The sequence below is a fragment of the Melozone crissalis genome, unplaced genomic scaffold (assembly GCF_028551555.1).
Source record: "Melozone crissalis strain CALT ecotype California unplaced genomic scaffold, PUWL_Pcris_2 ptg000045l_1, whole genome shotgun sequence".
NCBI lineage: Eukaryota > Metazoa > Chordata > Aves > Passeriformes > Passerellidae > Melozone > Melozone crissalis.
Window position 1 is genome coordinate 2,520,205 of NW_026535823.1, and position 23,674 is coordinate 2,543,878.

At 56.7% G+C, this 23,674-nt stretch overlaps 2 protein-coding genes across 4 annotated transcripts in view; one reads left to right on the top strand and one right to left on the bottom strand.

The window, feature by feature from the left end:
• ATF6 (activating transcription factor 6) overlaps nt 1-5,159 on the top strand; it is a 72,237-nt gene extending 67,078 nt beyond the window's left edge. For both annotated transcript variants that reach the window (XM_054286242.1, XM_054286243.1), the window contains exon 16: nt 4,933-5,159. In XM_054286242.1, the coding sequence (XP_054142217.1) occupies nt 4,933-5,141 (209 nt within the window). In that variant the 3' untranslated portion in view covers nt 5,142-5,159. The remainder of the gene's footprint in view (nt 1-4,932) is intronic.
• Nucleotides 5,160-7,139: 1,980 nt separating this feature from the next.
• Nucleotides 7,140-21,025, bottom strand: OLFML2B (olfactomedin like 2B). 2 transcript variants are annotated; one of them, XM_054286241.1, is made up of 8 exons: nt 20,882-21,025; nt 19,570-19,833; nt 16,096-16,203; nt 12,985-13,155; nt 11,119-11,347; nt 9,736-10,218; nt 9,097-9,273; nt 7,140-8,829 (listed from the first exon to the last, which is right to left on the bottom strand). In XM_054286241.1, the coding sequence occupies exons 1-8, from the start codon at nt 21,023-21,025 to the stop codon at nt 8,228-8,230; spliced, it is 2,178 nt and encodes a 725-aa protein (XP_054142216.1). In that variant the 3' UTR covers nt 7,140-8,227. The 2 variants fall into 2 exon arrangements, with proteins under 2 accessions (XP_054142216.1, XP_054142214.1); XM_054286239.1 differs by having other exon boundaries at nt 11,110-11,347.
• Between the last annotated feature and the right edge of the window lie 2,649 nt (nt 21,026-23,674).

The following is a 23,674-nucleotide window of genomic DNA, read 5'->3' on the forward strand; positions in this document are numbered from 1 at the left end:
ACCCCCCACACAAGGAGGGGATGATTCTCTCTCCTTACTGACAAAGACAGGTAGTTAAATAAGGACGGGGTGAGTGATTGCCCTCCCTGTACTTAGAAGGAGTAAGGACATGTAGTCCAGATCTGTGTGGCTGACAGCACCTAAAATGTGTGTTCAGTGAGCACAGCAGATACAGAGCCAGGCAGGTTCTGACCATTTTAAGTTACCTAGTGAGAAAGCAGCCAGTAGGTACTGGCACATGGTTATCTGCTTCAAAGGCAGCTGGGGGCCTTAGAAAAGGGCCTGAGGACTGAGGACCTCACTGCATGATAGAGTATTGGTGCCACTGAGTATTTTTTTGGTAATACACTGTGATATTGCCGAGAGCAAAGTAAAATTTATAGTTCTGGTAGAATAAGGCACTATAAATGTACATATGGCATGAGTGCACCTTCAGAAAGCTGTAAAACCTTTCCATGGTGTTTGAAACAGTCCAGCAAGCTCAGGTGGCCTTTCAGGGGAGCTCTGTTTCAGTTTCTCTGCAGACACCAGTTTTCACAGTGAACATTTGCTGCAGCAAAGCTTTTTGGGGAAGATGTAAATAGGAAAGGATAAATTATCTAGAATTACATCTTCTTTCAGACAGGTGTGTCCGTAAGGCCAAACAGCCTGATGATATGTGTAAAGTTGAAGTCTGTGGAAAGAACTGACATCACCATTTGTTCTTACTAACTGCAGAACAAAAGTTTCATTGCCTGCCTTTCAAGCTCTCTGCCTGTCTTCTTCCTTTCTCTGAGAGAGTATCTCCCATAGAAGTAGGTGCTCAGTCTCACAGACATTTGAACAGCCAACTGATTGATGGATGCCAGTGCTACTGAGGGAAGAAGGAGGATTTTGGTTTTATGGCCTTTACAGTTTTTAAAATGTAGTGCTTCAAATATGAAGACAATCTTCTATCATCTTCAGTAATTTGTAGCAGTAGTTAATGCCCTCAGCCCTATTTGGTTTTGGTTTGGACTGCAGACTTCAGCTTTCATCTGTTGGATCTTGCAATGTGATTATTTTTAGAGAGAGAGCAGCACTGGGAATTAGGTTTCTGTTCCCCAGACCAAGCTCGTGCTGGGAGTTTGGTACAGCCTGCAAGAGCCAGTAAGGCTTTTTGGGAAGGTGCAGTCAGAGCTGCAACGCTTGGCACAATTACCTTTGCTATTAATTTGAAATAGTCAGTCATCTGCATGGCTTTTAAAGCTGTTAACAAAGAATTAACTGCAGCACAGGCTCTTGGCCCAGCAAGGATAGCTTCTTTAGCCTGAGTCTGCACTGTGTGAAAAACTGTATGTTCTGAACTTCAAAGAGGAGCAATAAATCTATTTATTGATCTATCTCTCTATTAATCTATTATTAATCTATCTCTCCTTTACAGGAGATGTGCTTTCATTTACACAACCCCACCAAACACCAGTCATTGGTAATTGAGGACAGTGAAGATCGGTGTGTGTCAGCGTTGCCCTTGTGTAACGCACACTGGCAGTGCTGACCCTCCAGCCAGCGCCTGAGCAGCAGGCAGCAGCCTGGGGCTGTCACTCCTGCCCCACAGACACCCTGCTACCTGTGCCTCGCTGGGAGGGCTGGTGCCTGTGTGCTCAGGCAGGGCAGTGCAGGCTGGCCTGAGCTCTGGATCAGCCACAGGCACCTGCTGAGCTCAGTGCTGGGCACAGCCCTCTGGAAACCCACCCTCTGCCCCTCTGGTGCCTCCAGATGTTGGCACTGCACGGGAGGGGAAGGAGAGAAAGCATGACAAGGCTGGTTTTGAATGATCTAACACAGGAATCACCAGGCAATATCGTTTGCTTGTTCTGGGAATCACATCAGACCATGGAGTCCAGTGGAGAACCCACAGCTCGAGGTGCTGGGTTTGAGGAAGGTGCTGACCACAGCTGTGGTCAGGAGTGGGAGCTTGCAGCTTACAGAGGTGCAGGGCCAGAGGACCAGGAGTGAATGCAAGTGTCTGTGGAGCTCTGGTACCCAAGGGCTTGATAGGCAGCTGCTCCTCCAGCCTTTCCTTAAAAACTCTTCATCATGAAGATCCTCTCATCTCCCCAAGGTACTTTCATCCAGGGCTTGTATTTCATTATCGTTAGAAACTTGGTCAAAGTTAAATATGTTTCTTTTGCAGTCGAGCTGTTGTTTCTAATCCTGTCATTCTGCTGGCTTATCCACAGTGATCCTCTGCAGTCCTCAAGGTTTTTCTGTAGTACTTCTGCCCGGCCCCATTTTTACTCATTTTCCAGCTCTGGCTGTGGTTGAAATACATTCTGAAAATTTTGGACAGCTTCTCTCTTTTATCAAAATTGCAGTCTCATCCAATCTAGCCACTCCAAGGTCGTTGGAATCTCTCCAGTTTAGCATCTTCCAGAAATCTTCTAAGTATGCTGTCTATTCCTCATGCAGATCATGAAGCAGTTTAATGGCATCGAGCTCAGGACGGAGCCATGTGCAGTCATTTCTTGCAATGACAGTGAGCTAGTCTTCCCAAACAGGGGCTTGTGCCAGCTCTACTCGGGTCACATTTGCCTGTTGTTCTGCTGGGACCATCACAAGGGCATTCACAGAGCATCAGCCCTCCCTGGGCTGGGGTGGGCTGGCTGTCCTGGGGCTGCCACTGCTTTCAGAACCCTCCTTAGAATGAGGCTGGGCCAGGTGCCTGGCAGCAGCACCAAGCAGTAACTGTGGTCTGTGAGGAAATCCCACCTCCTCTTCTGTGTCTGTTTGGAGCTAAGGGTAATGAGAAAGGCTGCTGGAAATGCCTGTAGTGGGCATTGAGCCATTCCCACTGCTGCCCTCACCCCTGTGAGATCAAAGCCTTTGCAGAGGTTTTCTGCAGCAGGTCAATGCTTTTACCCCAAAAAGGGAAAGAATCAGGTGCTGACTTCAAACCTGCCTTTAACTCCTGGGCTAACTCACAGGCCGAGGGCAGGATTTGGGTATTTGTGAATGTCTGTGTGGGGGGTGTGCATCCCCTGTGTGCCTGCTGGCCTGAGAAGCTCATCATGGGAGTGATTCCTCCCAGCTCTTGCTGCTGTGGCGGACCCAGGAGACACAGCCCCTCGTGCCGTGGGGTGGCAGAGCTCTGACTTACTTAATCCTGGCACACTTTGTTGGGAGGGAGCTGTGTCAGCACAGGGGGATGGGGATCCCAGCTGGTCAGAATGGGCTGGGCTGGTTCCCCAGTGCCACCCACACAGCACAGCTCCCTGCCTTGCCTGGGCAGCCCTTGGGATTGCTGTTCTCCTCTGTCTTGTGCAATGCCCAGAACTTAATGATAGCCCTCTGTGCTGGCTGCCAAGAGTCAGGGAAGCTCACTGCACTATCAAGATGTTTTCCTGGCCCTGGCCACCGTCCCATCCCACCTCACCCACTTGTGGCCTTGGAGCACTGTTTCTCACATAGCTGGGGTTCCATCAACTACAGCATGAGAGCTGAGGAGTTGTTTCCTGCTTGCTGTGTCACAGGGAGCCCATCTGTGCCCATTTGCTGGCTCCAGGCTCTGTGCCCTTCAGCTTCCCCTTGTGCCCCTCTGCTCCCCTTTCCAGCCCCCTCTCCTGAGTGGCACCAGCAGCCCAGCTCCCTCTGCTGACTGGTCCTGAGCCCGTGGCTGGGAGCCTAGAGCACCTCCAAAGGCAGAGAGAAGGGGTGACCTGGAGGAATGGCCTCTGAAAGGGTCCCTTATGTCATAGCAGGGCTTTATCAGCAGTGCAGCATCCAGGAAGGGTGAGGTGCTCGTCAGGGCTTTGGGTCAGTGGCACAGAGACTTGCACAGCTGCTCCTGGCCTCAGTCTCTTGGTGGCACATACAGACCTTTTTCCATTTCGTTCCTGGCAGGTGCAAGCTTTGATTTCCCTTGCAGGCTCTCAGCCCCCTTAGCCAGGGTTTGCTCCTGCCTTTCATTACTGTACCAGACATGGTTGATCTAATGGCTTCTGCAGGTGGCGTGGGGTACAACAGGGTCCGGCCACGGTCCTCAGCTGTCATCCAGAGTCAGAGTTAATCCAGGAAAACAGTAAAAATTAGTAATGTATATTGCATTCCTCCAGTCCATACGCTTTCCATTAGGTGATCTTCCATCCTCCTGCGCACAGAAAGGAAGCCCAGCCAATGGCAGTCTTCTGGCTCTGAAAGGATTGGTCTTGCCTGGAAATCCAATCTCAGCTCTTGCATTCCTGGGCACACTGTCTGTGCAGGGAATAGTCTCCCACCTTTAAATCCAGGCAGCAGATGCTAGCCATGTGCACAGCCTGTAAGCCCAGCAGCTCCTGTGGCAGCAGATGTCCCGGGCTGGGGGCCACGCTGGGGTCCTGTGTGCTGCTCAAGGTCTTCCTGTGCCCAGGGCTCTGTCAGGGGAGTGGCCTTGCCCAGTGCCACCGCGTCACTCAAGTACAGCAGCCAGGTCAGCATGGGAATGAGGCACAGTTAATTCTTTTGAGAGATCACATTTTAGGGTTTTTGTTAATAAACTGGTGAAGAAATTTCTCAAGGTCCCCAGTGTCAAGAGGGTTACAGAAAGTGAAACATTCAGCTTTCTTAAATAAACTTTATTTTCAATTACTCCCATACTTTAGTAGCTTAAGTACAACAGTTCTGTAATGAATGTTACACAGTGCGAACTCCATCAGTAATGATGTGCAGATGAAGAAGGGGAAATAAAAGACATTAATTTCTAGGTGTGACTGCACATGCTAAGTGTGGTCTGGGCTCTTTGAGGTGTCACGAGCAGTCTGGGGCTCTGCTGTGTGAGATGGAGCTCCATGTGTGCAGCTGCAGAAAGGGAGTTCCCCCACTGCAGCTCCTGCTCCAGACAAAAAGGGGTCCAGAAAGCTCTGCTTTTAGTGCTGTTGGATCCCTAGCTTGCAGAGCTAACTCTGACCTGGTTTTTTTTTATCCTTACTTTTGCAGAGAATGTGATCAATGGGCAGGACTACGAGGTGATGATGCAGATTGACTGCGAAGTGATGGACACCAGGATCCTCCACATCAAAAGTTCATCTGTCCCTCCATACCTCCGAGAGCAGCGCAGAAATCACAGCGACACCTTCTACAGCTCGTCCCCGTCCGTCCCAGAGACGCCCCATGCCCTGAGGGCCATTGTCAAATCCCTGCAGTAGCTCTTGTGGCAGCGCACGGGGCAGCCCCGGCACGCAGCAGGCCCTGCCGCCAGCCTGAGCCCTTCCCTGGCAGATCCTGGGCTCCTGGCACGAGGGCACAGCAGGGACAGCCCCCTTAGCCCATTGCTGTGCCTGACCTCACCCCATGGCCGCCTCCTGCCCGGGGATAGCGCAGCTCGGCTGGCTCCTCGCCAGGGACGGTCCCGGGGCCCCCCGCACCGTGGGGGACACGGGCCATCCCTGCTGCTTATGCGCTGTCCTGGATTGTGGGTTGGTTTTCGTTCCTGTCCCTGTTAGGCTGCCAGAGGTGGGCTGATGAGCCAGAGACCAGGCAGCAGACACCCACACTTGGGATGGGGCCGCTCTCCCTGCAGTGTGCTTGGGCAGCAGGAGAAGTCCAGCTCCCGGCTTCAGGTGCTGGGCCTGACCAGAGAGCCCCACTGCTCATCCTTCCCTCCCAAATGCTGCCCATGCAGCCTCCCTCAGCAGGAAGCCCTGGGATGCAGCAGTGTGGTGGAGCAGCCCAGCCCAGCCCCTCAGCAGGGTGCTGGGGCCCCTCACTCACCACTAAAGCACTACAAGCAGAACAGCCCCACTGCCCTGCGGCTGGGCTGCCCGATGAGGCACTGCCCACCCCCACCTGCCTGGCTCTCCAGGATCCTGCTGCTGCCTTCCCCAGCCCACGTGGCTGCACGGCTGAAGGCTTGCCCCAAAGGAAGTGATTTCATGCAGCAGATGCATTTGTAAAGTTTAGGTTTTTTGAGTTTTGGTTTTTTTTTCTTCCTGGTTTTTGTTTGCGTGGGTTTTTTGTGTGTGCTATTTAATACTTTTCACAGCTAACAACTGCCCTTGGAGCAGCACTAGCCTTGCTGGGAATGCTTCAGTTCCATGGGACAGAGCCACAGCACCTTCTCCTGAAGCCACACATGTGTCACACACACACACAGCCCTGTCTGCCTCACCAGCACAGCCAGCCACTCGCTGGGCAGCGGGGAGGCTTCCATTGGCCCCAAACACTGGCCACAAACACAGCTGCCATTGCAGATGGAGCTCTGTTCACTGTTCCTTGTCTGTCAGCCGAGCCCCAGGCCAGAGCTGGGCCCAGGAGCTCCAGCACGCTGGAGCTCAGCTGGGACGAGCCGCCAGCACAGCATCAGCATTGCATAATGACTTCAGCATGTTGTTACATTATTTTTTCTCCCCTGTGCATTTTGCGAAGAGGATGATGAGCTTCAATTTGCCAGCCAGCTGCCTTTCCTTCATGGTTTGAGTGCTAACTGGCTCACATGGGGTTATTAATTATTAATTATTATCATTATTATTAATGTATGTGTGTGGCTGTTAGGAAATACAGGTTGATCCTGCAGCAAGACAGCTCTGGGGGCAGTGAGGAGGAGGAGGATGAGGGGCAATACACCCCCTGTGCAGTATGTGCCTTGCAGCACCTTGGGGAAGCTGTGCCCTTTGCCACGTCCCCGGCAGTGCTGGGAGGGAGCTGGGCTTGGCTGCGCTGCTCACACCAGTTCATTTTCCTGGCCTGGCCCCACCTGACTGTGGGCCAGCTCACAATAGTCAGAAATAAAAACCCCAGCGGTGCCCCAGCCAGAGGCACGCGGCTCCCCGCAGCCTTGGGTAGGGGCTGCTGGCTGCTCTGGGGGCATTTGCTGCCAGGGAGGTGGGGAGGGGACTGGGGTGGTGGCTGGGCCTGGCACAACCTTGGGAAGGGCTGCTGCAGCACCACGTCCTCGGTCAGCAGCCCTGGGCTCTGGTGGTGGAGAGCATCGCTCATGCTGTGTAATTCTGTCCTCTGTGTCCCTAGTACTGAAGGCAGTAAAATCCTTCTTTTATTTATTACGAATAACTTCATTATTGTGCTTGTTAATACTGTCTTCCTTAGGCAAACTACTGGAACACCTGCCCTGGTCTGCCATCTCTTGGGCTGTGCAGTGTGGCTCTGCCTGGCACAGTGTTGGCAGTGCTCGTGGCACACCCGCCCCAGTACCAGTCCCAAGCAGCCTAAAGCCCTCTGGAGTCTGTCCCCATCTGGTGTGTAAACTGGCTCTCCCCAAACCAACCAAAACCCACCCAAAACACCCCTGTGCATTGTCATGCACCCAGAGGGTGAAGCAGAGCCAAAGAAAGCCCCAAACAGCTGCAAAGGTACTGGATCCTTTATTACTGACAGCAGGTAAATACAAGATGCTGATGGGCAGGAGGGCAAGGGCTGTGCCTCTCTGAGGGGATCCTGGTGGTCCAGGACCAGGGCGGGCATGGGCACGAGAGGGAATGTAGGAGGTGGAGTGGCACAGCGAGGGCTCTGCCAGCCCCTGCCCAGGCAGCCCAGTGCCCAGCTGAGCAGAGCCTTCACCAGCAAATGCCAAGGGGAACTATTTGGGTTACAAGATGAACAAACAAAAGCCATCTACACGTATTTACAGCATCCCCCTCCTGCCGCCAGCTCCCTCCAGGCATGAGTGAGGGCTCGGGGTGCGTCCAGCCCCCCAGAGCGGCCTGCAGAGAGCAGAGCCCCGGCTGGAGGGGACAGTCCTTGACGTAAGTACCAGCACCAGGGGCTGCTGGAGCTGTGCTCGCAGCCCCATGTACAGCAGGATCTCCAAGGGGCCTGCTGGCCGTCAGCTGGGAAGATGGTCCTGAGAGACGGGACATTCCCATGGGACATGCAGGTCCTCCACCAGGACAGGCAGGCAGCAGCATCCCGCTGGGACCTGGTGCGTGCAGCTTTGCACTGGTTCAGGGTGTATTGCTGATCATCTCCAGCTAAAAACATCCTCAGGAGGACGGTGTCTGGGCCACCTCCTCTTCCCTGGGTAGGAGAGCCGGGCCTGCCCTTCCAAAGGAGGACCTCCTTCCCCTGGGAAGGAAAATCAGAAGCAAGGATACAGCAAAGACAAAGGGAGTGCTTCTGGCCTGGGGATCGATCTACAATCCACCATAAAAAACCAGCTTGAAACAAAACCCATCATTTACTCTTCAATTTGTACAAAATAACAATAATAACAATAAAAATAATAATAAAAGGTGCTGGTGGCCCCTGGCTTGCAGTGCCCCACTGTGGTGGGGGGGTCTCAGTAGGCAAAGATGACGTGGTAGGTGACTTGGTGGCCATTGTCCCAGGCGTAGAGCAGGCGGTCCTTGGGGTTATAGTCTATCTGCGTGGTGTAGGCGTACTCGTTCTCAAAGAGCAGCCTGGGGATGATCTGCGTGTTGGTGTGCGTGTCAAAGGCATAGGAGATGTTGGCGTTCCTCTTGTTGTAGCTGTCGACCGCGTACAGGACCCCACAGATGACAAAGCAGTTCCCGTAGAAGTTCTTGCGCAGCCCCGTCCGCCACGTGGTCTCCTTCTGGGTGCTGAGGTCGGCCGCGTTCAGCTTGCTCAGCACGATCACCTCCTGGTTGAAGCCCTCGTAGCTGATGGCCGGGTAGATGACCCACAGGCCGTTCTCGTCCACGGCAAAGTCCACGTCAGAGTGGCCTCGCCACCGCCACGGGGTGGACTCCTCGTAGGCCACGTCGTGCAGCATGGCCCAGGCGGCCACGTAGCGCTGCTTCAGGTCGTACTTGATGATGTTGCGCGTGAAGGCCCGGTTGTAGTAGAAGGAACCGTTGTAGACAACGTGCCCTGTCCCAATCCAGCTGTACGGGAGCTTGTAGGAGTTGCTCCAGCGACCTGCAGGGCAGACACACCTGGCTGCTGAGACCTCCCTTTGCTGTGGGGTGAGTGGCCACGCCAGCAGCACCTCTGCCCACAGCTCTGCCTACACTCCCTCCCTGGCCACCAGCCACAGCCTGAGCTGTCCCATGCTCTGTGCCCTGCACACCGGGTGCCAGCACCCAAGAGTGGCAGGTCCCTAGGCAGATCATCCCCAGGAACGGGGATGCTGCTTGGATCACCTCAGTGGTGGCTAGCATGGTATCAGAGATGGTGCAAACCCACCTTGCTTGAAGTTGTCAAGGTTCCTGAACTCCACCAGTGTGTTTCCATAGTAGTAATTGGTGACATAGATCCGCTCCTCCTGGGCCAGGGGGTCCTTCATCCAGGCTCCCTCATTGCGCCCGTAGGTGTTCTGGGTGGTGGGTCCCGAGATGGTGGACAGCGTGTCCTTGCAGCGCCCTGCGTGGGCAAGGAAAGGCTTGTGAGGCCAGAGGCAGGGTGGCCATGCTCTCCCTGAAGGCATCATCCTCCCCAAGCCCCTTGCTCACCCATCAGGTACCCTCTGCCACCTTGGCTCTGGTGCAGCTTCGTGAGGCCCAGCAGGACTGGCCAGACCCCACAAACATCTCCCCACAGCCTCAGCCACGTCCCTGCTCCAGCTGAGGCTGCTGACCATCTGAGGTCCCGTGTCTTTTTGCTCTGCCCAACCCAGCCCCTAAAGGTGGGAGGAAACTACAGTAGGTTCCAGAGTTAAAAATTAAACCTGGCACCCCAGTGAAGTGCTGTCCAGCTGCCACACCTCCCACCTGTGACCGAATTCAGGTGTGCTGTGCTTATCAGGATGTGTTGTGGACACATCCTCCATGAGGAGCCAGCCCCTCCTCACAAAGCTGGATGGGCACAGCAGCTGCAGGCACTCACCAATGATGTTCCTGATGTCCTCCTCCTCCAGGCCCTCCTTTGGCGTGGCAGGGATGGCCGGGCTCACCGGCGTTGCGGGGGTGTTTGCCTGGACCCAAGCTCCCGGGCTGGGCTCCGTGTCACCCCAGCCTCCAGTGGGGGTGGCCACGAGCAAGTTCTCTGTGGCTGTGGCCACCCCTGTGCTGGCCGTGCCTGGCAGCTGTGGGGTCCCCTCCTGTGCCAGCCCTGCCGGGGCAGTGACGGCCTCCGGGGCGGGGGTCAGCCGGCTCACGGCGGTGGGCTCTGGCGTGGCAGGGGACAGCGGCACCGTGGGTGTCACAGCAGTGCCCGCAGCTGGCACGGTGGTGGGAGCTATGCCAGGGGTGGGCGGCCACCCCACTGGGGAGGGCTTTCTCACGGGCTCGCCTGCCCTGCTGCTGGGCCTCAGGAGCTGGTCCTCTATCAGCAGATCCACCGTGTTGTCCCCGCTGAAGAGCTCATCTGCTGCCAAACACAGGCACAGGTGTCAGGCCTGCAGCCAGGGGAGCCAGGCCCCTCCAGCCGGCTCCCTGGGCACTGCTGCAGGCTGGCTGGTACTAAATCCACCTGCGTTCCCTCTCCGTGTGCCCTGAGGCTGACAGTGCCCATGTCAGGAGGTGAGTGAGGCCCCATCACAGTGACATCCACCACCTCGGGCCACGCAGAGCGGGAGGTGACAGAAATCAATTCTGCCCTGCCACCTCCCAGAGAATGGGCAGGATGGAGACCCAGCTGCGTTCCAAACCAGATCCCACTCACCTAACCCAGGATCCAAAGCAGGAGCCTCAGGCAGGGCACGGGGATCACTGGGATTGCCCAGCCAGCACGGGCACCCTCTGCTCCTCCTCATCTCCAGGAGCTCCCAAACCCCTGCCGGGCAGGGCTGGATGTCCTTGCTGAGCCAGTCTGCACAGCGAGGGCACTTGCCCTTCTGCCCTGCCCGTGCTGCCCATGGTCCCGCTGGTCCATGAGGGTTCATCCCCTGCTCCCAGCCTGGGCCACGAGCCCTGAACTGCCTTCCACCACAGCAAACACTGCACCATCCTCCCGGGATGCCATCGGGCAGGTGGGTTTGAAACACAAGCATATTGAATAAAGCCCCATTTCCTTCTGGAAAGGTGTTGATGCTGGGTGTTTTGAACCAAAGAAGTGAGCTATTTCCTTAGCTATCAGGGATTTTCCATGGAATACCAATGCTACACTGCCCTGCAGGCACAGCTCAAAGGCTGCACAGCAGTGAGGTACCAGCTGTCCCACCTCCCCCCGTGCTCCCACACACTTTGCCCCCACATTCCCAGGAGATGAGGCACTGGCTTTGCTGCGGGATGCAGCCACCATCCCACCATGGCTGCCTACCCAACTCACGTTGCTCCTCGATGTCGTTCTCTGACTCGGTGGACTGGGCTTTGTAGTAGGTGACCCCTCGGACAATGGTGGGCTTGGAAGGAGGCCGGCTCCTCACCCGCAGCTTCCTCTGCAAGAGCTGCTCAGGCTTCTTCTCCTCCAGAGAGAGGTGCAGCTCCGGGAGGGATTCCACAGAGTTGATCTGCTGGGAGATGGTTTCATCCTTCAGGAATCTTTCTTCATATTTCCCCTGGAAGAGACACAGGAGGTTGTTACCAGATAGGCTAGAAATGCTATGTTTTGGTGAAAGGGCAGGTCAGGCTGCACAGCCCCATGCTGGGCAGAAGGATTTGAGCTCCCTCATTCCTCAGGGTCTCTCTCGGTCCATTTTGTCATGGGAAGCCCTTCAGGACACAGCAGGGTGGCAGACCAGCACTGCTCCTGCATGTCCTTGGTGCCACCCTGCAGTTCTGGGACTCAGGGCTCCATAAGGCACACGCTGTGCGGTGCAGGGCAGGCAGAAGTAGGGTCACTCCCTGGAATGCCAGGGGCTGGTTCCAGCAGCTGATCTGCAGGAACAGTGTGCAATGTGCACTGAGCTCTCACAGAGGCTGAAGGCACCTTCCCAGCAGGAGCGGGAACCTCCCGAGGCAGGGACCAGGAACCCCCCCAGGGCAGGGAACCAGCTGCCACAGCTCAGGTCTGAAGGATTTCATCTCATTAAAGAAAATCGAAAAGCCAGCCTGAGGGTTGAAGCGGTGCCCATTTGGCTGACAAGATGGGCCCTGCTGCAATTAGCAGTGAGAAAAGGGGAATATTGGGAAATGAGGTCACTCGGGGTAATAAAAGCCCCATGGTCTGCTCCCCTGCCTGGCTGGGGCTGGCTCCTCTCCAGCAGGCAGCAGCTGCTCAGCTCATGGTGTGGGAGCAGGGGAGTGGGGCTGGGGGCACAGCCGGACACCCCTGCCTGGGCACGGCTCTCCCTGGGGCAGGGAGTGCTGGCACAGCTCACTTGGCGCCACTTCCCTCCCTGCTGACACACAGTGCACGTGTGGAAGCCCAGCACTGTCCCCAGGGGCTTGGGGAGCCCATCCCCACACAGGATCTGCAGAGCAGGGGTGGAGGGCAAGCACAGGCTCTTGCCATCCTCAGGAGCTGAGCACCCCTGCTTGAGCTGGAAATTACGCACTAACTGTTCCCCCCTGCCAGACACCTCCTATTGCCCTGCAGAGGGACACTGAGGTGAGGGCAGGACACTCCAGGAGCTGCCCAGCAGGGACCAGAGGAGCATGGGCCATCCTAGATAGTCCCACTGAAGCAGCAAGAACTTCAGGACACCCTGGACAGGCCTTTCCCAAAACACCCCGCTCACATCTCTCTGGGGCTGCACCGAAACTGCTGCCCCAGGCAAGGATGTCCCCATGCTGGGCAGACCCACGGGGACCCCACAGTCTGGTGCTGGGTGCCAGAGCCAGGGGATGCCCAGCCCCTGCCCAGAGCCCGCCAGACACAGGGGCTGGTGGTGGAGGGGTGATTGCCTGGCTGGAGGGAGGGGAGGCAGGCGACAGGCTGTCCCTCCACCGAGCCCCAAGCCCTGCTAATCAAAGGCTCTGTTTCCCAGCGCTTCCCAGCCGGCCCCACAATGACATCACGTTTTCCAAGCAGCTCAGCCACCGCTGACCTCGAAAACCAACAACCCCGTGGGAAGGGGGAGGCCGAGGGAGCAAGCTCCCCCTGCTTCCACCTACATCCCATCCCAGCAGCAGCTGGGCTGTGCCGAGGCACACGGCGGGGTCGCTCCAGCGAGGAGAGAGCCCCCCGGGGCAGGGCCACATGCAGAAGCCGCCACAGGGCTGCGTGGGCAGCAGCAGCGACACCGAGCTGTACCTCCGAGTGGGCGTAGGCAGCCTCAGCGTCCCGCTGCAGAGAGCCCTCGATGTCGGCCAGGCTGTTGCTGAGGAGCCTGGAGCAGTTTGCCCTGCCAGGGGGATCCCGCAGACTCTCCTCCCCGCTGGCTCCTGCCCGCTGGCCTTCCTGCGTCCAGTTCCTGGACATGCCCTAGGAAAGCAGGAGAGGACACTTTAACCACAAGGGATGTTCTGTGGCCCCAAACCACAGCCCTGGAGCTCTGTGCTGCCATCCTGGGCCCACAGCTGGGGATTCTCCATGAGGCTAGGCACTTCAGCTGCTAAGAAGATGCCCATGACCCCAGTGGATCCAGGAACCCCATCCCTGGTGTACATATCCCAGATCCACTCTTTGCTGCAGGTTCCCATGGAGTGGGAGAGTGGCCTTGAGGCTCTTCAACCCCCACCCTCAGCCACGTTCACCAGCTCACGAAAGGAAGAGGAAAAGACAAGCTGAAACACCTTAAGTCACCCTGGTGCCCTTCACCTGTGGCAGCAAGTTCATCTTGCGTTTATTAATCCCACTTTCCTGGCCTGGCCACACAGTGCCTGCACTCAGGGACTGCTGCTTCCCAACACCCTCTGCTCCCACAGAATCTGAGAATCTGGGAACAGGACAAGAGCCACTGACCCTCAGAGAGCTGCCCTGGGACAGGGACAGAGCTGGGGCTCGTTGCAACTCCCTCGGCAGGCAAAGCCCTTCACCCTTCTCAGTCCCCAGCCACAGACACAGCTCGTACCCGAGGGATTGCTGCAGTCTCTGCTCATCACTCCTTGGGCTTCTACACCTCAAACAGCAACTGCTTTGGATAGGTGGCACATCAGTCAAAGCACTTTAGCACAGACACTGGGGGTGGTTACCCTGATCCTTCATTTTCAATCTGTTCCATCATTAATTTCTCCTAAACCCACCATGACCTCCATCTGTGACCTCAAAATTGCCAGCTGATGCGACAGCTGTGAGCTGAAAACAAAGCAGAGGAGCTGCCTCACTAGAGAAGGCACTCCATGGACCAAGAATTGGAAGTTCCTTCCGCCTACCAACACCATTGGTCTAAAATACCTTGTTGTACTGCAAAGAACTCATGAAACCTTCCAAGCCCTGCAAAACCAGAGGGTTAACCCCCAGCCCCTTCCACAGGCATCTGAATTCTCAGGCTTTACCCAAGAATCATGAGTCACCGATTTGCCAGGATATCTGAGGCTGAGTCCAATGACACAGGGACTCTCCAGGAAGCATTCTGCTGCAGTAAGCACAGGAGCAGGGCATCTCATGATGCTCTCCCAGGAGCAGTGCAGGAGCAGCTCTCGACACCATCCTCCTTTGGAGAGGATGACTGATTCCAACAGCCTTGTGCCCTTACCGCTTCTCCTGTGTCATGTTTGGCTTGTGACCTGCTCAAGGTTGAAATCTGCCTCCCCCAGAGCAGAGAGGCAGCACCAAAGCCTGGCCTGCGATGCTGCTGAGGCTGCTCAGCTGCTGTGCCGGGCAGCAGCTGCCAAAAGCAACCCGCCCGGGAGGGCGATGCTCTGAAGCCGTGCCAGGCTCCAGTTCAGCATCTCAGCTGTCCCTGCTGTCAGAGCCCAGGCCGGTGCAGGCTGTGATCCTCCTCCACATCCTCTCCACAGGAATTCCCGTGCTAAGCCAGCAGCAGGAGGCATTTCACACCTGCTGTCTGCATCAGCTGGGCTCTGCCCCAAGCACTGGGCAATCTCCTTCTCACCAAGGCCTCTCCTGCCTTTCTCCATCCTGTCCAAGTGCCTGCAGGAAGCTGCAGCTGCTTTCACATGATCCTGCACCCTCACTTCTGGGAAATTAGAGACCCCTGTGAATTCCTTGCTCCTACACCTCTACAACTCCATCCCAGGCCAAATTCCTTCAGCCCTAGGGAGCTTTCTGCCCACCTGCCTGCCTGTGACAGGCTGTGAGCGGAGTGACCAGGCTGCAGAGGCCATCCCACGTGCCCAACGAGCCACCAGCACTGCTGGCTCTGAACGCCCCTGCAGAAACCAGCAGCTGGTAGGCAGGGCCACTTTGATACTGGAGCAGAGTTCAGTGATAACACCACCTGAAACAATCCCTTGGCAAACCCAAGTAATGACTGAAGAACGCACTAAACCACAGCAAGAGGGTGTGATTGCAAAGGGGAACATGGGTGCTTTGTTATTTTCAGACCTCAAAACCCCTTTGGGGTCAATTTCCATGCTTGGAAACTCAAAGCCCCCAGGCAGTGTGCTCCCCTCAGCAGCCTCCTTCCTGACCCCGGGACGGAGCACGCCGTGCCTTCCCGAAACGCTTTGCAAGTGGAATTTTGGCTTTGTAAATCATTGCCTCTCAGCTCCTGGCTGGAGACAAACAGGACTGCTCCACTCCGACAAGAATGTGGAATTACCGTCCCAGATACAGACCACGGGAGAAAACTCCACTATTTAATCTGGCAACCTGTTCCTACACAGCCAAGCAGAGCTTAAACTGCAAACCCTACGCTGTGCTAGCCAAAGAAATATTAAACTGCATGGAAGTGAAAATTATTTCACTGGAAGTCTGCTCTAAAATTAAATGGAAGGTTGAGGGTTCTGCTCTGTTTTAACACAGGCCAAGACGTAACTTGGTCCTTCAGGAATGCGAGCTCCTTGGCTCCCCACAGTCCTGCTGAGTGTACCCCAGCACCAGCCTCGAACCTCTTGCCCCCACATCAAACAGCACAAAAGCTCCTGGTTGAGAGCAACCATCACAGCAGCATGCAAGTAAAACTGAGAAGAGGAGAAACGTAACAGCAGGGCCTTCTGACCCAAAGGAGGTGCTGCTCCTGCTGAGGCCACAGCTGGGACCCCGCTCCCAGTGTAAACCCTGAGGGACTGCGAGAGCTGGAGAGGGTCAGGCAGGGCTGGTGGGATGGGGATGCACTGAGCACTGCCTGTGATCAGGTCTGGTTCAGACACCCAAGTCTGGTCTGGTTTAGTTTCAGCCAAATAGTTAATTGACATTTCTTCCCAGGCAACGTGGCTCTGAATGCACCAAAGGCAGCAGGAACTTGGCTGGAGGTCAGGCCCACCGAGGGCAAGGGCACTGAAGGAGAGCAGGACTCACCTCCTCGAGCTTCTCCACCCGACCCACCAGCTTGGTTGTGACTGAGTGCAGCTTCAGAAGGTCTAAGCCATAAAAAGCACTTTCCAGCATCTCGACGATGGAGGAGAGCTGCAAGGCAAGGGGAGAACAGTCAGGCAGCAGCACTTGCTCTAACATACCCCCGTGGAGCTACTTCAGCCAAAAAGTCAAGTGCACTCCACCTGAGTGCAAGAATTTGGATTAACAGGCAAGGTTTCCCTTCCACAGCCCTGCTGCACTGCTGCCCTGGTCAGAGCATGGCCTGCAGAGTGATGCTCACCACCTCCACAGAGCCTCAGGGCTCCAGGAGCACATGCTGGGTGCTGGGGATCAGTAGCAGAGCAAGGTAAAATGCTGCTCCCTTTGCCAGCTCTAGGCAGGCTCTCGCACAAGCCCAAAGGCTTAACTACTCCACCAGTGATGGGACTGCCAGCAAAAGAGGCAACAAGGAAAAGGCAGCTCAGTTTGAGATCAGACTCTGAGTTCATGCCATCCTGCGCTCTTTTTCCTGGAACAAGAAGAAACTTGTTAAAAAGTTTTAAAATACTCTCAAATTGCAAGAGTGAAGAAATAGAAATTCGGTGCCAGCCTGGCAACAGTTGCCTTTCTGAACAACAATTTTATCACAGGGATGCTGCTCTCTCTTGCAGCCCCCCATTTCACAGACACCCTGTATTTAAGTCACCCCTGTGCCTGTGTCCTGCCCAGCATCAGCCCTTGGTCACCCCTGGGGATCTGGAGAGGAGAGCCCTTGTTCTGCATTTTGTCCTGTTTCTGGTGCTGTGCCACAGAGGACAGTGCTGAGCACGGCATGGCTGGTGGGAAGGGTTCCGGGGCCACCTCCTCCTGGTCCCACATGTCCCCGTGTGTCCCCATGTGTCCCCACGTGTCCAGCGTGGTGCTGTGGATTCTACAACCCCGATGGCTGAGCAGGATTTTCAGTGCATAGGAATTACTACAGGGCGGTGACATTTTCTCCCAGCAGCTACAAACTGGTCAGCAGAGCTTCATAAACATGGGAGAATCACAGGCAGCACTGCTGGCAGCACTTGGAGTTTCCACCCCAGCCTCTGCAACCTCCCTGCGGAGCTGACAGCAAAGGAAAGATTTTTTTGGGCCAGATAAAATGACAGCATTAAGAGACAAGAGCTGTTTTATGGCTGTGCATCCACTTTCCACTGAGAGCTGGATGGAGACGGCCGATACAATGCACACTGCCTGCCAGACAGCCACTGGAGACAACCACTCTCCCTCCAGGCTGGAGAATTTCCATCAATGCACAAAGGTTGCAGACTGCATTAACCTCCTTGCAGATGATCCTGAGCACAGCCTCCTTGCACTGACTCTGCACCAAGACCGCCAAAACTCGCGCTGTGCCTGCAGGCAGCCTGCTGCCATTTCACAGACCTGAGATAAAGCTCCTCCCTGCCAACCTTCCCCAAAGACCACACTGATGTTCCTGTTCAACTCACTGCTTCCCTCCCTTCACCCACTGTAGACTCTGGCTCCCATGGTCTGATGGTCCATGAATTCCCATTGGACCTTACTAAAGGCACAGATGGGACTGAAACCTTCAGCTGGAAAGCCCCGTGCAGGCATTCAGCTGAGCTTGGTTGCCCTGGGCTGTGTTCCTGCTGCCTGGATGTCTTGCTCTTTCTCATCATTCCCTCGGGGACTCATCCTCCAGCCCACCCAAGGGAGGGACCTTCCCACAGCTCTCCCACACAGGGAGTACCCAGGGCTGTTGTGTCAGATCATAAGAAAGCCTGGTAAAACACAACATACAAATGACCCTGGGCCCTTCCAGCTGCTGGGCCGGGAAAGAGCAATGCTTGTTGGACCAGCAAAGAGAGCAAAACCCTTTGGGGCTGCTAGAGCTGAGGGGTTCACTCACTGATGAGTTGTGGGAGCTGCTCCTCATGAGTAGCTTAAGAACTGGAGCTGTGTCCTCTCCTTCTTCCCAGCCTGTCCTACAGGAATGGGCTGCTGCCAGTGATCCTGACCCCAGGAGGGGCTCTGTGCTTGGAGGGAAGGCAATCCTGCTGCCCAGCTGCTGGGCTGGACGCTGGCAGCACAGAACACCCCAAGTGTGTGTGTTTGGATAAACCTTGTGCAGCCGCCTGGCCGCCAGCCCTTGCGAAAGGAGCGGGGCAGCCGGGGCCAGTTCCTAGAGGACAGACAGACACACAGACAGGCAGACAGCCTTTCACACCACAGCTGGCTGCGAGCAGCGCCCGCTGGGAAGCGCTGCCGGAGCCAAGGGATGGCCAGGAGTTCTGCTCAGGAGTTCTGCTCCTCCTGGAGGAGGATGAGGAGGGAGCTGGGAGCTGCTGGTGCAGGAGCTCCGCCTGCTTCCCCGCAAGGGACCACAGGGGTGGCTCTGTCGCCTCGGGGTGTCCCCTCCCCTCACCGCAGAGAGCTCAGACTCTCATCTAAGGCCATGTGGGACCTCCTGGCGTTTCCCCAGATGAGGGACCACCAAACAACTCCAGACTGGGAGTCATCCTTCCCTGGAATGATGGATTGTTTGCCTGTGCCTGTTTATCTTCCCTAGCTGCAGGGGAGCTTGGACAAGAAGCTGCTAACTGTCTGCACTTGAGTAAGATGAAACACATCCTCGAGCTCCAAATTAATTAGAACAAGCCCATCATGGTGGCCTCAATGGCAACTGCCCCACGGCACCTTGCACGCCACCCCCTTCCCACCAGAGAGGGATTTAGGGACACCAGTGCCACCAGAACTCAACCTGCTACTCCAGGGACTCACTGGGCCTGGACCAAGCCAGTGGCACAGGAGGCAAACTGGAAAACTCAGCAGGGTCTGCTGCCAGCTGCTACACCAGCAAAAGGAAGTATCCAGTAAAAGTACTACAGGAGTACTTAAAACAAACACTGTGACTTTTGGAAAAGAAGTATGTATTACTAGAGAGATAAAATACTAAATAGTAGAGAAGTGTCAGCATTTAAAACAACAAATCCATCCTGCCATCAGCCAGCTGTGCATCACACCCTCGCGCTGACGCATCAGCAGCTTTCGGGCCATGGAAGCCAAATCAGCTTTTTTGCATGGGTCCCTGGGAGTCCCTGTCGGCAACAGAAAAAAGATCTGGCAGCTGCTGAGGAGAGCAGAGCTGTCCTCCAGGGACATTTGAGCTGGACAGGGGGCAGGGAGCAGCCCAGTCCCTACTGGGCTCTCAGCACAGAAAGCCACAGTGGACCCCACGCAGCACAGGATGAATCAAGTGAATCATCCACTGCAGCTGCTCGACTCAGTCCCTTAAGCTGAGCTTGCTTTCTTTATCAAACATGCAGATATAAATATAACTAGGAGATGACTTAAGAAAAATGTTAGGAAATAGAGGTTTTTTTCAGAAAAAGCTCAGCAAAAAAAAAAAAAAAAAGGCTTCATAAGATGACCTTGTCCCCAAAGAGTCAGGAGCCGAAGCTGCTCTCCTACCTTCAGGTCGCTGCTTTCTGCCTCCCGCAGCTTTTTCAGCCTGAAGTCGCCCTCGCAAGGGTTGAGAGCTGAGGGGGGGGCCACGCACGCACACTTGCAGCTGGGCCCTGACGTGATGGTTTCCACCGTGTAAAAGTCCTCGGCTCTGAAGGCGCCCTCGTTAATCCTCTGGCAGGCGCCGCGGCCCAGGGGCCGGACCAGGCATTTGCAGCGGCAGTCGGAGCCCTCGGACACCGCCTTCACCTTGTCGTAGTCACCTAGCAGCTGAGCACAGGTCACCGGCAGTGAGAAACCTCCTGACCTCTGCACACCCGGGGACAAGCACGGCCCGGAGCTCAAGGTCCAAACAAGGACACTCTGGATACCCCGAATCTCAAGGAAACTGGCCAGCTCTTCCAGAATCTGCCAAGCCAAGGAGCTTTCTAGAGAGCGCAGAGCTAATCGCTGCCGACAAGGGGAATAAAAACTGGCTTCCTTCAGTTGGTTCCTTTTTGTGTTTTTTATTGTACTGTGCGCAGAATGCTGCTTTGAATTTTAAATACAAGAGTTTTTAATTTTTCTGCTTTCTTTTAATGCTCTGTGTGCAAAAGACCCAATAAGCCACCTGCTACCCAGAGCAAGACTGTTTTACACAGGCCAACACGGCAAGGGTACATTGGAAGAGTGACTGAAAGCCACCCTATAAGCAGCGTAACCTGGTGGTGAAGCAGTACTTCTGATTAGCCCTATACAATGCCAGGAATTTCCTTTACGGAGATTTGCAGACAGCGCTTCTGGAAGCCCAAGCACAAAAATAACTTTGGCGGTACATTTGCAATAGTCTCTGCGTTAGCCATTTCCGAGGGCAGATAATAACACGCTGCCTGATCAGCCAAATCTAACAGAAACCTCCACCGCATCCCACTGGCAGGGAAAGAGCCCGGATCCCTCCCCTCGGCACACAAAGAGGCCCCACCAATTCTCCTCTCAAGGAGTTTCCCTTTTTCTGAGTCCCCCCCGGAGAAATGATAGGATGGCGTCTGCGAAGTGCTCCCTGATGGGCTTCAGTGATTTCACTGCGCCCTCCGTGATGAACTTCCTCCGGTGCACAGCATCACTGAGCTCCACCGAGAACGTGCACCCAGCATCACCCAGCTCCACCGACAGCGCGCACCCAGCATCACCCCGAGTGTGCACAGCACTATCCAGCACTGCCGAGAAGTCCACGCTCAGGAGCACCCGGCTCTGCCGAGCACCCCGAGCCCGCGGCAGCGGCCAGCGCCCCGCAGGGCGCGCCCAGCCCGGCCCGGCCGTGCCGCAGTCCCCGCGGTACCTGCGAGAGGATGTTCTCCTGGTTGTCCGCCTCGTCCTGCAGCGGCTCGGCCGAGGGCCCGGCCGTGCCGGCGGGCTGGCTCTCCGCCCGGCAGCCGGCGCCCAGCGCGGCCAGGCAGAGCAGCAGCGGCAGCGGCCGAGCCATGGGCGGGCGTCGGAGGGGCCGGGGCCGGGGCCGGCGCGGAGCCGCCGCTGCTCGCTCAGGTGCGGAGCGGCGGGGCGGGCGGGGCCGGCCCGGGCTCCCGCCCCGCTCCTCCTCCTTCCCTCCCTCCCGCTCCGAATCCCGCCCTCCGCTCCTCCCTCCGGCTCCTCTCCCGCTCCTTTCCCCTTGGGCGGCGGGACGAGACCCGGGCGGCGCTTCCCACCTGCGGCGGGGGCTCCCCGCAGCCCCAGCCCCTGCCCGGCCTCCGCGGGGCGCTCGGGCACCGCCCGCCCGGAGCGGGCTGCGGGGAGCCCCGGCACACGGGGCTGCTCTGGGGGCCGCCACCCGCCTCCCCAAAGGGCTGCGCTGCCGGTCGGCACCCGGCGAGCCTGAACATCCCATCCCTGCCGTGTGCCAGGGGGCTGGGGCGGACGGAGAGCCGTCCTGACGGCCTGTCTGGCTCCTTTTCCAGCTCCAGGAACAGCCTGGCTCTCACCCTCCATCCTTTGGATGGCAGGGAAATGGTCCCGATGGCACAGCTCTCAGTCGCACTGCCCACAGTGGGGTCACACAAGCAGCATGTTCCAAGAAAGGCTCCCGGCCATGAGTGTGGACCTCTGTGTGCTCAGGGAAATTCAGGCTGTGCTCTGGCAGTCCTGTATCCTTGTGCACCTCCTGCCAAAAGGAAGTGTTCTGGACACGCCGTTCCCGGGGAGCGCGCAGGCACAGCATCTCTGCACCACCGTGACATGGCTGGGCCTCGCCCACACAGGAGGGAACCCCAGGTGCCCTTACAAACGCACCAGCACCATGGCCCAGGCCTGGCACAGACTCACATTTCCTCCAAACATGCCCACAGAAGTCACACGCACAGCAAGTGGCACGGGAGGCCGTGTGAGCTCCTCCTGAAGCAAGGCTGTGCACAAGCCAAGCACCCCCAGTCCCTAATGCAGGGTCTCAAAACCACCCCAAATCTGGTGCCTGCAGCCCTGGGAGCAGGCACCCTCCTTAGGTGGACTCCAGCTCCTCCTTTCCACCCCTCTCTCCCACGGTAGCTCCGCAGGGATGGAGCTGCCAGACACAAAGAAAACATCTCGTGTGAGAGAGGAAGCGGCTGTGGCAAGGGGATGGCAGACGATGCTGACCTCAGGATTCGTGTGGGATGGCGCTGTGCCTCCCTTTCCTCCGGCTCCCTGGGAAGGGAAGGCAGGAGAGGGGGCCAGGGCCGTGTGGGTCCCTGCGGCAGCGCTGAGCACAGCAGAGCGGGGGGAAGCAACCAGGGAGGCTGGCAGGAGAAGGACAGCCAGCCTTCGGCAGCTGGAGAGCAGTGGGAGGCAAAGGCTTCTCTAAAAGCCTCCCCCGAGCAGCCTCTCTCAGGGATAATGGGTCCCTTGAGCACAGGCTCCTTCGCCTCTGTTTCCATGGCTCAGCTTCCCCGAGGACAGCTACCCCCTCTGCCAGCACAGGCTCTCCTGGGGCTGCCGGGCCAGCGCTTGCCCAGCCCGTGCCCGGCTGCCCCAGGGCAGCAGAGCCCCGAGCAGCCATGGCACTGCCAGGCTGGCGCGACACCAGCCCACAGAGCTGCACAGCAAACGGCACCTGAAACTGGGGAGGCCTTTTCCCAATGATTGCTTCCAAAGGCTGGAAAAACAGAAGGAAAACAAATCGACCACGCTATTTCAAAACTAAAAGGAGGGATTTCGCATGTTACTGACACATCTTGCTGATTTCTTTTCTTTCGAAAGGGAAGAAAGCATTTCTTATGGTGGTGTTTAGTTTGGGTTAAAGATGGATTTAACCCTGTCCTTTGGGGGCAAGGAGAGAGGCTGACAGGCGCTTTGTGTTCAGAGCAATCATCTCTAGAGTCTGAATATTCCTCCTTCAAGAAAAAAACAAGACAAATCCACAGATTGCTGAGGACAGCAGAGCAAGAAGGTGTGGTTCTGGCTTTTCTGTCTTGCTCATGGAAACTGGCCCAAACTTTGATGAGAGCAGGAGGCCCCAGTATCCCCAGAGCTGACTCCACTCTGTTATTGGGCTCAAGCAGAGCCAGGGCTGCCCAAGGATGCAGGGAGACAGTGCTCTTCAAAGTGCAACAAGAACAAACACCACCAGGCCTGGGCAAAAGGGAATTCAAGTCTCAGGACAGGCAACGACTATGGCTGTGCCTGGAGCTGTGAGTGCAAAAACCTGAAAGCCTGTCCTTGGTGCCTCGCCCCTCTGTGCTGGTCTGGGCCCCTGCACCAAGGGGACACCGCGGGTCAGGCCGGGCCGGGGCTGTGGCGGTGCCTCCGGGGTGCAGGGGCCGCTCCTTGGGATGCACAGCGTGCTAAGACCGGCAGGACAGACGGACGGCACAGGCGGCACACCCTGCCCCTTGGGGACACCTGAGGCGGCCGGGCGCCCTGGGGGCGGCTCCCGGGGGTGGGCGGGTGCCCGGGGTGGGACCCGGCGGGATGTGGGAGCTGGAGCCCCGGGATGCTGGAGCTGGAGCCCCAGGATGCTGGAGCTGGATCCCGGGATGCCAGAGCTGGATCCCCGGGATGCCAGAGCTGAATCCTGGGATGCCAGAGCTGGAGCCCCGGGATGCGCGAGCTGGATCCCCGGGATGCCGGAGCTGGATGCCGGGATGCCGGAGCTGGATCCTGGGAT

What these genes read in the sequence shown, in the direction of transcription:
- OLFML2B (XM_054286239.1), bottom strand. Translation starts at nt 21,025, where the DNA reads ATGGCTCGGCCGCTGCCGCTGCTGCTCTGCCTGGCCGCGCTGGGCGCC. An exon ending in AGGAGAACATCCTCTCGCAG is followed by an intron (nt 19,834 to 20,881) that starts GTACCGCGGGGA and finishes ACCTGTGCTCAG; the next exon opens with CTGCTAGGTGACTACGACAA. An exon ending in GGACATCAGGAACATCATTG is followed by an intron (nt 9,274 to 9,735) that starts GTGAGTGCCTGC and finishes TTGCCCACGCAG; the next exon opens with GGCGCTGCAAGGACACGCTG.